We start from the raw sequence: 14848 nt of genomic DNA, 5'->3' as shown, positions 1-14848 counted from the left end.
ACTGCAGAGCTGCTGTGCTGCTTCCATCCCCGTCAGCACCAAGCCACCGTAACACAGGGAGGGTGAAGATGCTTAGGGATTTATTTTAAGCCATCTGTTTGCAGTTTTGTGGGGTTGGGGGTGGGGGGGCGCTTGGGGATGAAGGCAAGGTGCAAATTGAGACCAAATTTTTATTTGGCTAAAACAGCTGTGTTGAGATGGGGTTTAATGGCAGCAGAAAGGGGCATGTGCTACCAAGAACTGTTTGACACTTGTAGCATGCTGCAGATGTGCAAAGCATGTGGCAGGGGCATGCAAAAAGATTATTCTAATATAAGCAATGTCATCTGCTGCCTGCTCCCCTTGCACTGCTGCATTATCTTGATGCCTCATGAGGTGGGGAGGAGAACTGATTACTGAACTCTGCTTGTTTGTAAAGTGACAAGTCAGGCTAATTAGCTGTGTGGGTGGATTATTGGTTTCGGGCTCATCAGGAGGGCATCCTCATCCCTCCCTCAATTATATGCATCCAGCAGCAGGGTTGGGCACAGAAGTTTGTTCGTGGGCGCTTCTTCTCTAGAGCTTATGGCTAGAAAAGCCGGGCTAAATGGGGCACTGAGAGAATCTTTTTTTAGCTTTTCACACTGGGGCCGTGAATTGCAGCCGCGCCACTGGCACTTTTGCAGGGCGTAAGGAACGCTCCTTCCTCACCCCGCGGGATGTGTGAAGTGAGTGGGCTTGCAGCGATGATCAAGCCACCAAGTTAAGTAGCAGGCCTGTGTGACTGATTTACAAATACCAGTGTTCTTTATTTACACAGACATGTAAACAACAGAAGGTAAACAACACCGCCCAGCTCGGTCTAACAAACAGGCCGCTGCTGTTTCTCTTCGGGACCTGAGGTGTTTTAGACATTTCACAGAAACCGTATTGACAGCAAACACAGGAAGGCTACGAGGTTACCTTGACTCTTTCTTTGCACGGGAATCGCATGCATGGTGCGGCAGCCTGAGGGAATGGCACCACTTGAGGCCACAAAACAAGCGTGCACAAAGACCCCACTAAGAGCTTGCCTCGAGGTCGGATACGGCTGGAGTTAGCAATCCTTGTGAGTAGTACCACTGCAGCTGGTCTGTACTCTGACCGCACTTGCCACCCAAGGATCTGCAAGCACTTTGCGAACAGACCACAAATCTTTGTTGCATCCTTTGCAAATGATCCCCAGTTTACACGAGGAAACTGATGGCCTTCAGGTAGTGACTTTTCCCAGAGCTCAGGTTGTCTCGTTTCCTAACCTTGTGCCTTAAATATAGCACCATCCTTCCTGGAAGTATACCGCTTCTTGACATTTTAGGGTATGCTTTTGAATTCAAAGTGACGCTCCAAGCACTGCAGGTAGAAGGGCGGCGGACAGTCCCAGTCGCTAACAAAAGCTGTATTGCTCCAATGACACCTTTGCTGAAAGAGGAGCCAGCCGCTGTGCGACCCATTGCACCCATCCCCACACTTTTTCAAGTTTGTCCAAACACAGAACTAAGGGTAACACTAGCTGCAAAACTATTTGAAAACAACTGTGCTGATCTGTTGTCTTGCAAATTTAGCTGCAACAGTAAGCCATACACACAGTTTTACTTAGTCAAAATATTTCAAATAGAAATGTTACTCTAAATTTGCAAGACAGAAAAATACCTAGTGGAAGGATGAAAAGTTCAGGAAGTTTGCTGCTTTGCGCCAAGGAACAGATTTGGTTACAATTTAGCAGCAAAAGCATCAGCTAGGGCCTGGATGGGATTTGGTTCTCATTTTGGTTCCACACACACTTCCTGAAAAATAAAACCAGACTGAAAGCATTTGGTTTGTTGTTTGTTGTTTCTTTTTCTATTGCAGAGTGATCACTGTGGCTTGAACCCAAAACTGGTTTCAGCCTTTCTACCTGTTTCTAACATGAATAGTAAGCATGCCAGATCGAATCAAGCACGTAAGAATTGCTGCTAAAAAAGCAGACGGGAAAGTGGGTTTGAGCACAGCATTTAAATGCTCAGCTGCCTTCTCTTGTGCATGTTATGCTTCAAGTAGTTTTACTTCTTCTACCCTCCCAATAAAAACTACAGTGATGCCCTGTCTTCAGTTATAGGAAAGGAGATGAACCACCACAACTGTAGAATACACCATTTACAGCTGCCAGTACAACAGCAGGTAAAATAAAGTCAGAGAAGGAGACCAGTTTTTCTTAAATAGGCATTTCTGCAATCCTTTCAGTCCCCCAGGTGAAAAGGAAACTCAAGAAATTCTCTTTAAATAAAAGCTATGTACAAATTGCACACATTGCAAATGGAGCACTGAGATCAGTCACAGAAAATAAGATGTACAGTCTTCACTGATAACATCTCTCTTGCTATAAACAGCGATAAACAGCATATGCTTTCTTCAGATGTCAGAACCCAGCAAGACTGCAATATTATGTACACAGCGCTTGTTTGCCTTCTGCCTCCTGCAGCAGAGCCCCTCCAAACTCTGTTTTTGCTGCAGGAAAGCTGCGCGGTGCCGATCCCGCGCGCCGCGTCTCCCCTGCTCGGCAGATCACAAGAGAGCTGTCATTGCTGTCTGGCTGATGGGTTTGAGGCAGTCTCTGGGTGTGGAGTAGCCCTCGCTCCCGAGGGCGTTGGGCTGAGGTTTCTGGTAGTCCGTGCTGTAGCTCACGGAGGTCAGAACACCGTTAACTTTGGGTTTGTCGTAGTTTATGACACTCTGGGGTGTCTGATAGTCTCCGTTCCTGGTGTCGGTCTTACAGGAACTAGAGAAGCTGCCGGCAGGAATGGCATGTTTCTGGGATGAGATGACAGGTACGTTGTAGCCGTTTTCAGGAGGGAAATTATTTTCTCTCGCTACATGCCGTTCTATGATGGGGGTGGCGTATTCGGGCTCTTGGCTGGTCAGGGGCAGAGCATATTCGTGCCGGTTTGCTCTGTGCGGGCAGTGGTAGTGATTTTCAAACTCTGCACTTCCCCTTCTTCCCTCGTCTTCGGTGTCCATGGGTCTAAAAGTAGATCCTTTCCGTGTTACCGTCCCAGTCCCGATCATGAGAGGCTGCTGATAATCTAAAAGGAAGCATGAACTGCTCAATAAGGCACAGATTATTTTATGTATTCAATACTTATGCTTTGATAAGTACGTTATGTTGAAAAATGACTCAGTTATTGTATCAAACACGTGGTTATCAGGGATGTGAGGAAACCTTGCCCCAGCACAGGTCCTGTAACCTCCTTCAGCAGGCGTTGCAGAACATGGCAGAAGCTTTTCCATGGAGGAGCTTCAATCTGACACCCCTTTTCCTACTCCCCCCTTCACTTTTCCCACCTACCCACCTAAATAAATCAACTTCATTTCTGGAGCTTACTCAAAAACCCTAAAAAAGAGGGAAGTCAACAAAATATTGGCAATGAACTGGACAAAGGACATTGCATGAAGATAAACAAAGCAGCAGCTCTCCAAAACCAGTGTCCCACTTTTGGAAAAATTAGAATGCCCGGAGGATTCTTAACGAGCCCTACCAAGCGATGGTTTTATTTAGAAGGCATCTCGCAGTAGCTGACTGACAAGAAGGATGAAGTTAGGCAGAATGGCAGCCAAGGGAGTCAAGGGAAGTGTGAAATGTGCTAAGCCAGCGCAGCACTGCTGCGGGCGCGCGAGGCGGGACGAGCCGTGGGAGAAGTCGGACTGGCACCGCTGGAAGAACCAGGTGACCACTCTGGTCAAGGGGGACAGCAGGGACAGAGCTGGGGATGGGCAAACGGTCCAAGCAGGAGCAAGATGAGATGGAGGAGATGCGTCCTCAAGAAGCGAATGTTTGCACCTCTAGTTGAGGCGGACACCAGGCTGCCATGTACAAAAGAAATCTGGACTAAAAAGGTTTTAAAAAAAAAAATCCAGTAAAACTATTATAAGAACATTCAGCGTTCTAACTTTCTCGCTTTGGTGCTAGTGACAATCTCTTCCAGATACATACGGTGGCCTGAACAGCTCCAGTAAGTGACACTGCTAAAGTATCAAGTTTTGACGCAGGCGCTAAAGCTCAGTTTGTGTTCTGGCATCGTGGTTCATCTGACATGAGCGTCGAATTCGATCCCATATGTCCTGTGAATCTGTTTGGCAGTTCCTGGCTGCTTCCCAAACTTCAGCACGTAGGGTGAAGGTGTTATGATATTTCACTAAGTGAGTGGTGCACCTCTTCCCGGCGCCGTGGCCGCCATCCCCAGCAATCTCCCTCACTCGGCATGAAACATCTCAACTCATTCCCGGCTGCCTTTGGGATTTGAAGGGGTGGATTTTTGTGTGGCATGTTAACCTCTATGCACGTTGCATATCTGCAATTAAATTATTGAATGGCACACTTCTGGGCTGTGTTCCTGGGGGTTTTTTTTGATGTTTCTTAATTTTTAAGGAGACTGCAGGCGAAATGCTACAGCTGGGGAGCTGCCTGGCCAAACTGGAGAGTTAGGGCTTCTCACACACTGCCGGAGGGGAGGATGGAGAGAGCAGAGGCTCCTCAGACACGGACGGGGGAACTGGATAACCATGATTTGTGAGTGTTAGGAAATAGAGCTTCCATAACAGTGAGCAACCTTTGCTCACTCCCTTCATGAAATAAAACTGCTTTATAGGTCTCTGCATATTTATATTGAAAGTTTCTGTAAAGGTTTGAAGCAGTCTTTGAAAGATATCTAGGGTAGCACCATATGGAATTACAGTAACCATCCATTTGTTTTTTAACGTATTTCTCTGCCAAACGCTTTGGAGAAATTCTGAGGAATTTCTAAGGTCTGGAGGCTGGCAACAGCCAATTAATCTTTCTGGAAGATTGCTGATCACTGATCCCGTGAAATGGCTTGTCTCACTAGCCTTCCAAGACAGACTAAACTAGGCAAGTATAAGATATGCTAAGAGGATGAATTAAAAAAAATATCCCTTTGGGATGCAAATAGTACCGATGTGGGGATTTGCTCTACACAAGCAGTGACCTGGAACCAAGGTAGCACAGGAGAGAAGCACTGTGGTTGGTTTTTTTCCTTTTCGCTCATCTACCTGCTTCCAATTCAGGGAGCCTTGTCTCCAAAACAGTTCAGGCACCAGGAAGGCTGCACAGGGATCTTGGCACAACTTCCAGCTGGGCATGAAATCCAACTGCAAACCAACTAAGCAATTTTTCTATTTGCTCAGCAACAAGGGCCATTATATTTTGTTCCATTTCCAGAGACATTTGTGTTTAAATAGAAACACAAACATTAGTCAGCAAAGCCAAACTATCCTATCTGAGGCACATTCTTGCACTGCATCCATGCCTGACTGCCTTCCGTGGTTACCTTCAGCTGTAACTATTTCAGAGTCAGGCAATCTTTCCCAAAAATTCCAAGAAAAATTTCCAAAAAAGTGGGGTTTTTTGGTTGGTTGGTTGGGTTTGTTTTGTTTTCTTCTGCACTGGTATATTTAGCTGCTTCACTCTAAGTCTGGGGTGAACAGAGATAAATCTGTTCCTGGGCCTCAGCTTGCATGAGAGCTGGAGCTTGTAACGTTGCTGGCTTGTCTCTCTCCATGTCACCTGCTCTGCCCACAGAGTAATGAAAAAAAGGCATCACGAGGGGAGCAATTACTACCTGCCATGTCACTGGTGACCAGATCTAGTTTTTGTGGTGTCTCCTTCTCATTATTATAGCTGATGGTAAATTCAGTTGACTGATGTCTGGTGAAGGGCTGCTTGATTTGTTTCCAACAACCTATGATAAAGAAATAAAAACAGAAGGCTTATCAGCAAGTTAAATGCTTACCATCAGAAGACTTATCAGAAAGTTTAATGTTTAGTGTACTCATTGCTGTAAATATATTAAAGTAGTTAAAAAGCAAGACTAAAACAGGCTGTTTGTAAAAAAAAGCCCCCTAAATTTGGACAGTGAAAGGGAAAAAGTGAATCATCAATTGGGATTTCCAAGTGAAAATGAAACTTTATACAGGATTTTCTTGGCGAGAAGAGCTCAAAGTCTGTAGGTGCCTGCACTGATGCCTTAAACTATACCAGTAAAATACCAGCTTTAAATCAGTTACATGTTTTGCCATTATGTGGCAAAAATAACGCTTAACATTTCCTTTTATTTCTTTTTTTTTTCAGTAGACAAGTATGGCTTTCATTTCCTTGGTATCTGAGCACCTGCACTCATCAATTAATTTGTTCTCACATCTTTGTGAAACAAAAAAGAAAAAATCCAGAGTGTCAGGCACTTGCCTGGAGCCTGTGACAGGAGGTCTGCGGAGAGATAAGTTTGGCGTCCAGCTTTCTAAGTCCCCAGCCTGGTTCACAAGGGCTTAGGAGCTTGATTTAGGAAGCACACATGCAACAAATGAACTGACTGGGTAAGAGGCTATCTCAAATTTCTTGGGATTTGTCCTCATTAGCAAGTGAGAAAGGATTATGATGTGACCTTGAAAAATCATATTAGCAAATATGGTGTTAAGTACAAATTAATTTTCTAATGAGGGCAAGCTGCAGTGGGTAACAGCATTCCTTTCACTGATGTCAGCACCTGCTGAGAGATGAAATTTTGGAGATGAGCTATTGCAAGGCACTTGTCAAGAGACATGTGAATTGTCCAGTGGTTTCTCTTTTTTGTGGAAAGCTGAGATTCAGAAGGATATTCCTCTGTCGAGTTAGCTGGCCAGAAAAAACAGCTAAACCCCAACTCCCAAGCTGATGGGAGACTCCACTCTAATAAAGTGTTATTGAGCAAGACAGAGATTATACTTCACTGGGTTTTGCAGGCATCTCCTAAGGCAAAGTCCTCAAGCCAATCCCCTATTCAGATTTTACACATGCAGTGCAATTCAGTATTGTCAGGCATTACAAATACAGGCCCAACCAGGGAGGACAGTGAGATGGAAATATTAAAGCCATAAAAAATTATTAGCCCTTTCTCTCTTGGAGACAGGCAATCCCCTCTGCTGTGAGGAAAAGAGAAGGAAAGCAGGAATTTTCTGCAAAATAGGTATTTTGGAGGAGGGAAGGAAACAGAGGGCACCTGGGAGCACTCGTACATGCTAATTTATGCGCTTTGTATAATAGATCTTTTTCTAATTGCCTTTCTGTCATAGAAACCAAATTATATTGTTTCTCAGGGCACTGTGGAGGATGACACAAGTGGGACTATTGTTTGCCATTTCCCTTGTATGAAGAGGTGAATTTGAATGAGGAAACGTGGATGCTCTTTCATAAGTGTTCCATGCTTAATTGCATAAACCCCTTCCCATTGGCGCAATGGACAGGACAGGACAATGTACACGATTCTCTACTAACCTGATTTCTGAGCACTGGATAATCCATAAGAAAGTCCTTTGGCTTCTCTCCTGTGAGGGGAGGAAAGCATTTATAAATATCTGCACTCAGAGCATTTCAGCTTCATGCCTTAGCTCCAGCAGAGAGAGCCGTTGTGTTTAGCGGCCGAGGACAACACTTTGCTTTGAGTTTCTGGAGGCTGGTGTCTACTAGAACATAAGGCATGCAACCCTGGGTTTCGACATTTCGTTTTTCCCCATCTGTATGCAAGCTGTGAGTGCCAGTGTTCAAATTTCTTGTGCCTGGCATTCATCGACCTGATGTGTCCATGTCCGCTTGTGTCACTCCAGGTTATGTTTTGGGTCTGCTCTTCTAAATTCTTCGTCTAGTTTATAGATTTACTGGGAATCCAGGCCAGAGCTGGGTACTGCTAGCAACATCACCAGAGCATTGCTTATACTTCCAAATTGCCAACAGCTGACAGAAGCATTTCCCTGCTCTACATGCAAGGGCACGTTCTTATGAAGGGACATCTAGCAGGAACCATAGTTAGCAGTGCTTCTTCCAGCCCTCTGACTTGTGAAATGAAGAGGCTTAGTTCCAGCTGCTTTCAGCCCACTATGCTAAGTGCTCTAACTTAAGGGACCAGGAAGCAGAAATATAACGGGAGGAAAATGAAAGAAAATGGTCCAGAGAGATAGCTCAAATCCTCCCTTCACTGAATTTTTACTTGGCTTTGGTGTGGAAACTGTTCTGTCTTTGATGCTTTACACCTTGGTATTTGTGGGTATATGTGGGCTGAAGAGAGCAGCCAGTTACATTGGACTGTAAATTGGCGTGTGCAGCTCTGACCTGCTTCACCTTAGTTTTTGTCCAACTAGGGGAGATGTACAATGAGAAATAAAATTTAGAAAGACACAATGTGAGTTCTACTTAAAAGGAAGACTGCCGAACAGTATGGATTTCCAGCTGCTTGGTAAAAATGCTCTGGAAAGAGGGCACGTGGGTGGACATGCTAGCTAGGTAGCCACAAATGCTTCCTATTACAAAACCCAGTATCTTACTTGCGTAGAGCTGCACAGATACAAATTCCAGAGAACAGGAACAGACACAGCACGATGAGGATGGGGACAATTATAGCTGTAAGCTTTAAGCCTGCATGAGGAAAAAAAAATGGATACAAGTTCAAAAGGCAAATTACTCTGAAGCTGGTAATTTTTACTACAGAGAATACAGTGAAAGGTAGATATTCTTGCAGGAATGCTTCTTGCAAGAGAGCATGAAAACATAAAGCTATAAAACTGCAAGACTACTCCTCAGCCATACTTGGTTGCCATGTACCTATGTGGAACAGTGTCGAGACAAACGAGTTAAATATACTTGCTCAAGGCTGACACTTGACTTAACATCCATATGCATCCTTACAAAGAGCAGTTCTTTCTTACTGCACAGTAGGTAACTTTTAAAAAGCCACTTACACTCCATTTTTAGTTGCTTATAGAACTGGCAAATGAAGCTGCAGCTTTACGTGCCGAGTATCTGGCTCATGCTGAACTGGTTGAAACATTTCAGTCAAAAGAGTTCAAAGATTTCCAGGAGCAGAGCTAGGGAGAAACCTGTTTAGCCACTGTTAAATTCTAACACAACATGGTTTAGAGCAGGGATTTGAAAATTAGCAGGGGAGTAGCTCTTATGTCAGGAATGTGCTATTTGCTATTACTACAGACACTTACCAGGCTGTGAGAATAAGGTAGTACACGTGTCCACAAGGTATTTACAATTTAGCAGATGAAATCTCAGTAGATTTCATTTTCAGTGAACATGGATACAATTTACCCATTCTGCTGCACAGATAAACAGCTTGTTCTTGGCAAGAGCAATGCAATTTCAGAAGAGCATTTTTCTTACAGTGATCGCTTCTTACAACCAGTTTTTTTATAGAGACATTCCTGCAACTATCAGTTACCTAATGGGTAGCAGTGTTTGGTGTAGTGGCTCTGGTAATTCCTGCCTGGATATGGGTCCACCAAACTGTCCATATAAGCAATGAATTTTGTTTGTTTTCTTTTTAAGATCTAAGAATTCAGCTCCACAACACTAAAGGATGAAGACTGCAAATTCAGGGAGAAGTATGCCAGTTAAGGTTATCTGCATCCCCATGAACACAGGCATTATGGAAGAGTGTTTAATTATGCAACTGTGCACTACTGCATGCTGCAACGAGCTGGGGACCTACGCTGGGAGGAGTCATGGTTGTGTAGAGAGAAAATAACATTTCTGTGATTACAGGTATTACAATAATTACAAAATATTGGAAGAGGGTGAGGAGGAGCTCCTCCAAAAAATGCTGATGAGTGCTCACTATAGTCCCTGGAGCCACCTACCAAGCATGACAAATAAAACAATTTGACAGGAAAACCAAAGCCTGATGTTTCACACATCAAGGAAGATTAAGGCTTTCAATCTCTTTCTGTGCTTAAGACAAAAAAGAACTTATGCTCCTCCCTCTTCTCTCTGTTGTTACCCTTTACTAAAGTCTGATGGGAAAATAGAAATTTTGGTTTGTGAGAAAATTTGAAGGTTACTCAGGCTGGGCTGAAGACATGGTGCATCCTAGAGAAAATGCAGTGCTAGGTAGTGTTACCCAAGTTAGTCTCTTCTGATGGGATGGGCTCCGTAACGGTCCTGTCTTCTTTTCCAAGGGAGGTTTCCGTGCTTTGACTTGGTTTCTGCCACATAGAATGTGTAAACGAACTATTAGCTGCAAAAGAGAAGGGGGTGTCAGTGGCACCATAGTGGCACAGGGGGCTTTGGAGGCACCGTGCCTGGGGAGCGCTGCTTACCCCATACCTTGCATTATTCGACAACCCATCAGCTCGAGCTTCAATGCTATTCTTTGGTTCCAAGTTTGAGGGACAATTCGCACATAACGGGCCACTATTGGAGGGATGAAGTTATTGCGTACTATGTCACCAGGGTTGGAGTTGCCTTGGAATACCTGCAATGAAATGAAATGAAATGAAATGAAAGTGTGTTGTTTGCTCCATTTAAAAAATCGTTCTTCAAAGTGCCTCTGACATCCAACTTGAAACGTTTTCATTATTCTAAAACTAAAATATGTTGATAATCTGGGATGCAGCCACAAGATTTGTGGAATTGAGACCTCTGGAAAGAAATAATCTTTTTAGTTCTGACAGATGATCACATTTTACTGTTAGCTCGGAGAAGAAAGATTATCACTGTTTCAATTCTGTGTAATTTCTAGTTAATGTAGGCTGGTATAATGCTATTGTTTTTGATTTAATAGCACTGCAGCACCCTTTCTTGGGCAAAAGGAGATAAAAATATAACAAGAAAAAATGGAATTGAAATATTTCTAGACATTTTAGTAAAATGGTCAGTTTTCTGTGTCAAGTTTGAAGAGTGACTATTAACAATGTGGTTGTGTCTCCTTTTCCCTGTACTTATACATTATTTCCCAGAATCAGTTCAGCCTATGTACAGAACAGTAATCCTTGCAAAATTAGTTCTCGGAGGTGCTTTGGCGTGATGTAGGAAAAGCCTGATGAGATAGGGAGGTGAGGTGAGCATATCTTAGATAAAATGCCAGGCCACATGGGGTTCTGATGGGACAGGTTTTGTCATGCACCTTAGCTGAAACTGAGATCATATACAATACTTCCGTAAGATTATTTGTAAATAACAAGTCATTGTGGAAAACTGCAAACCAACAGACTTTAAGCAGCCAGCCTTCACAGTTCAGCCACTACTAGGTTGATTTTTCACTTTTTGGGCCAACACCTCCTAAGTTGAACGTTAAAAAAATCGTAAACCAGTTAATGTTGTGCAGTGAAATTCCTTTCCATACAAGCTACGGAAATCAGAGCTAGTAGGAAATCTCTCAACAGTTCTACCAAGTTTTTAAGAACTGCCTTCAGGACTGAGAGCCAGGTAGAGCCTTATCCTGAGGAAAGCTGAGCTCCCTCGGAAATGATGAGCAAAGGTGTGACTTTGGATGCTGTGGGGGTAGGGAGGGCTTTGAGTGGGCTTTTTTGTTTGAAAAGAAACATGAGGCTTTCAGGGGAAAATATTGTCAGACAAACCTGTGCAGCACATCCCTTTTCTGTAGAAACTAGTTGCACTGCTGTTATCTGTTCATTGTTAAAGTCACTCAGAGTCTGTGAAAGCTATTGTGTGGACAGGTATTGCGGTGTGATAACATCTATTTTAAGTTCAGTTACATCGATTCCTAACAGATGTAGGCTGTGCCTACAGACTTGTGTTGGTAGAGTCCCACCAGCGGGGGATGGGGAGCAGTGCAGTCCGTGGTCACCATAACAGCCCCAGCAGAAGCTTGATCCACTGGTGCAGCCTCACCAGCAGCCCTGTGCTTTGACCAGAGTCGATTGTTTCACTTGCTGGAGGGGTGGGTTGACTATCCTGGTGCATCTGAAGCTGAATCTCAGGTTTGCTGGTGCCGCATCGACCAATGCTTCTGCACTGGTACAGCGTTCCTGGCATGGGCAAGCACTGAGCTGAGCTGAAGACTTGCCCAAACAGCCTGTTGTACAGCTTTAATTACACATTTTTTTAAAAAGAAGAATACAGACATACACATGCCTCCTTGTGTGTGTCTCACAACTTCAGCAAACCCTGGATAACTTCCTTGTTTCGACAAGCTCGCTATCTGCTCCATGGCTGTAAATTACACTGGTGAAGACAAACCAAGTCTAGACAAGTTTGAAGCTCCTAATCTTCCTTGACAGTAAAAGCCTGCCCCTCAACATCAAGGCAGTGTACGCATGGTTGCTCTGTGTTTTCCTACCCCTCCTGCTTTCCCTTACCTTTTCTTCATTGCTCAGAATCCCTTTGTAAGTTCTCCATTTCGAGTTGTTATTTTTGTAGTTCATTGTAAATGTCTTTACGTAAAAGTTAAAATTTGGTGTAGTGGATCCAGAGCCAGTGGTCTTAATCCCTTTTAACAAAATGCAAAATACGTTTTCATTTGTTAGGTGTCTTTTTTAAAGGAACATTTTCAAACGCAAACACAGAAGCAAAAACTATTTGGAGAATTTTGCCTTCAAATTCTTCATTCATTTTTTCAAACTATGTTGGAATTCTGGGGTGGTTACTGAGTTTAAAACTTGGGTGAAGAAAACTCCAAAAATGACTCCAAAAGTGGTAATTGCTTTTTGATATTATGGTCCATATCATCAGTTTTTACATCTTTAGCAGCAACTGTAATTTACATTTTTATAACTAAACCAGGAGCTGGAAACAGGAATCTTTTTCACCTGGGCCATTATTTCAAAGGTCAGGATTTTAACATTTTGTATTGATTCCAGAGCTGCATCATTAATAGGTTCTAAACAATCGTTTATCATCCATCCAGACTCTACAGTTCCCTGCGTAAATATTTTGTTCTGAGCCTACAGTGTGTTTAGAGTTCGGGCATGCATGACAATTGAGTCCAATCCTATATCCCTATAGGAAGACCAGTCCTATAAATAGCCATGATTTCTTAAATATGAAAATAATATTCCTCAACACGGAACATTTCATTACATTTAATGAAAGAAACACTGTATAAGTGCATTATTAGCTTTTCAACCGCACTTAGTTTCTTCTCCAGCTGAAACCCCAGCTTCTAATAACCAGACAGTGACATACCTGTTATTCTCTTCTTCTCTCCCAAGTCTATCTCCAACCATTCACGACTGCTGCTGTGGTTAGAGGCCCAAGACAAACCCGGGACATGAAGCCAAGCCTTGTCAGGAGACCACTGGAAGAGCTGCCCAAATTCGTTGGTCTCCTCCCAGTAGGAAGATGCAGTAACCTGGCTCTTGGAGAGGAATCCCTCTTCCAGACTGAGAGATTTATTGCAGCCTAGGAGTCCCCACACAGACAGACAGAAGGAGTTATTTTGCGTTTTCACGGCATATTCTTATATTAGGCTAGCAACATATGAAGACCACCTACAACAGCAAAGTCAGATGTTGCTTAATCTAGCACTAGCCTGATGCTATCCATTAGTGGTGGTGTTTGCCAGTCAATTTGTAGTGGATGATCCAGTACCAGAGCACTGCGGTCCCTCTCCTTTACCAATTTAGGTCCTACATACATGACACCTGCTGACTACATCTGCTATTTTCCCCTTGCCATTTTGTTTTTTAACCTCTGCGGTTTAGTCTCAGTCATGTGAAGGCTTCTTATGTTTCAGAAGAAAAATTAAAAAATCTAATATTTATGTTTCGAGATTGGCATTAACTATTTTTTCTGTACAAAACATTTCTCAGATGAAGGCACTGCACTGAAAGGATCACTTTACTGTAAATATTTCATGATTCTCACCTGCAACTAGAGCTAGGAAAGTTACTCACTAGAGAAGCTCCTTGATACTGCTGCCAAGAGGTGATATCACAAAGATAATAGCTGCAGGTTAAGTATTACAAACTCCACCAAAGAACCCGCAAAATTTCTGCACATCAAGGTTCTTCAGAGAAAAGAGGCCAGTGGAGTAAGGTTTCAATGAAGTTAAAAATAATTCCCTGGCAGTTTCAAAGGCCTACACATGCTCTACAGTTTTCAGTGGAATAGTAAATGATTGTATCTATCTCAGATGACTGAACTATAACTCAGATGAATAAGAGCGAACTTTTCCTCCCTCTTTGCTATGTTCTATGCAAATGAACAGCTTGACAGATTAAAGACGCTTTTGCATCTTGGAAAGTCATAAACAAAAACCCGTTCTGTATCAGTGCAATGTAAATATATTTTCATTCCTCTCTGTGTTTTCGTTCTCTTCTCGTATAATGAAGATGGGATTTATAAATGTCTGAAGAAAAACTGCTTTCATTTTCTGCTGCCTAAAGTACATAAAAATGGGATTATCTGATTGCCATTTTTCATATGCTGGCACAAGAAATGTAACAGCAGAATGCTATTTCTGTTTCTCGTCTGTGTGCATATGACCTACTCCTATTCTGCATTTTTTCCTAGCTTGCTTCATGTATCTTCAATTTTTTTACTCAACTTGCCAATTTAAAAAAAATGCTGTCCTAAAATATCCTTCCCAGACACTGCCTGACATTCTCCTGATTACTTTTCAAAACTTTTACAGAAAATACTTAAATAAAAAGGTAAAATTTGAATAGCTAAAAGTAAAGCCATTATTCTTACCATTTGAAGTAAATATAAACCGCTTATCTGACAGCGAACCTCTGTAAAAAAAGAAAAAAGCAATTCAGAAGGCGGTTACAGGAATGCCGAGGTACAGTTTCAGAATCACTGTTTATCTAGCAAAATATCTCTGGCTGGGTAGCCGCTTACTTTGTTGGCTGGTTACCTATGCCAGAAAGAGTGCTCTTGGGCATCTCTCACCATGACCAAATTGAGATAGTTATTTTTAATGGTTTTGAGCGTTTCTTTTGATTTAAATTGGTGAATGGAGTTAAATCGAATTGGTGGCCAGTCACAAGTGGTGTTCCCTAGGGCATAGTATTGGGGCCAGTTCTGTTTAATATCTTTATCAATGATCTGGATCAATGGCCT

The 14848-nt window shown here is 42.8% G+C and overlaps 1 protein-coding gene across 1 annotated transcript in view; it reads right to left on the bottom strand.

Moving 5' to 3' along the window:
• Positions 1-1102: 1102 nt before the first annotated feature.
• Positions 1103-14848, bottom strand: part of DCBLD1 (discoidin, CUB and LCCL domain containing 1) — a 49538-nt gene continuing 35792 nt past the window's right edge. The window contains exons 7-15 of the mRNA XM_065631829.1: positions 14477-14517; positions 12968-13183; positions 12142-12272; positions 10148-10295; positions 9942-10058; positions 8362-8452; positions 7319-7368; positions 5631-5750; positions 1103-3077 (exon numbers count right to left, since the gene is read on the bottom strand). Coding sequence (XP_065487901.1) covers positions 2560-3077; positions 5631-5750; positions 7319-7368; positions 8362-8452; positions 9942-10058; positions 10148-10295; positions 12142-12272; positions 12968-13183; positions 14477-14517 — 1432 coding nt within the window. The 3' untranslated portion in view covers positions 1103-2559. The remainder of the gene's footprint in view (positions 3078-5630; positions 5751-7318; positions 7369-8361; positions 8453-9941; positions 10059-10147; positions 10296-12141; positions 12273-12967; positions 13184-14476; positions 14518-14848) is intronic.

This window comes from Caloenas nicobarica, chromosome 3 (genome assembly GCF_036013445.1).
Source record: "Caloenas nicobarica isolate bCalNic1 chromosome 3, bCalNic1.hap1, whole genome shotgun sequence".
NCBI classification, from domain to species: Eukaryota; Metazoa; Chordata; class Aves; order Columbiformes; family Columbidae; genus Caloenas; species Caloenas nicobarica.
The sequence above is the reverse complement of the archived record's forward strand: the minus strand, read 5'-3'. Positions and strand labels throughout refer to the sequence as shown.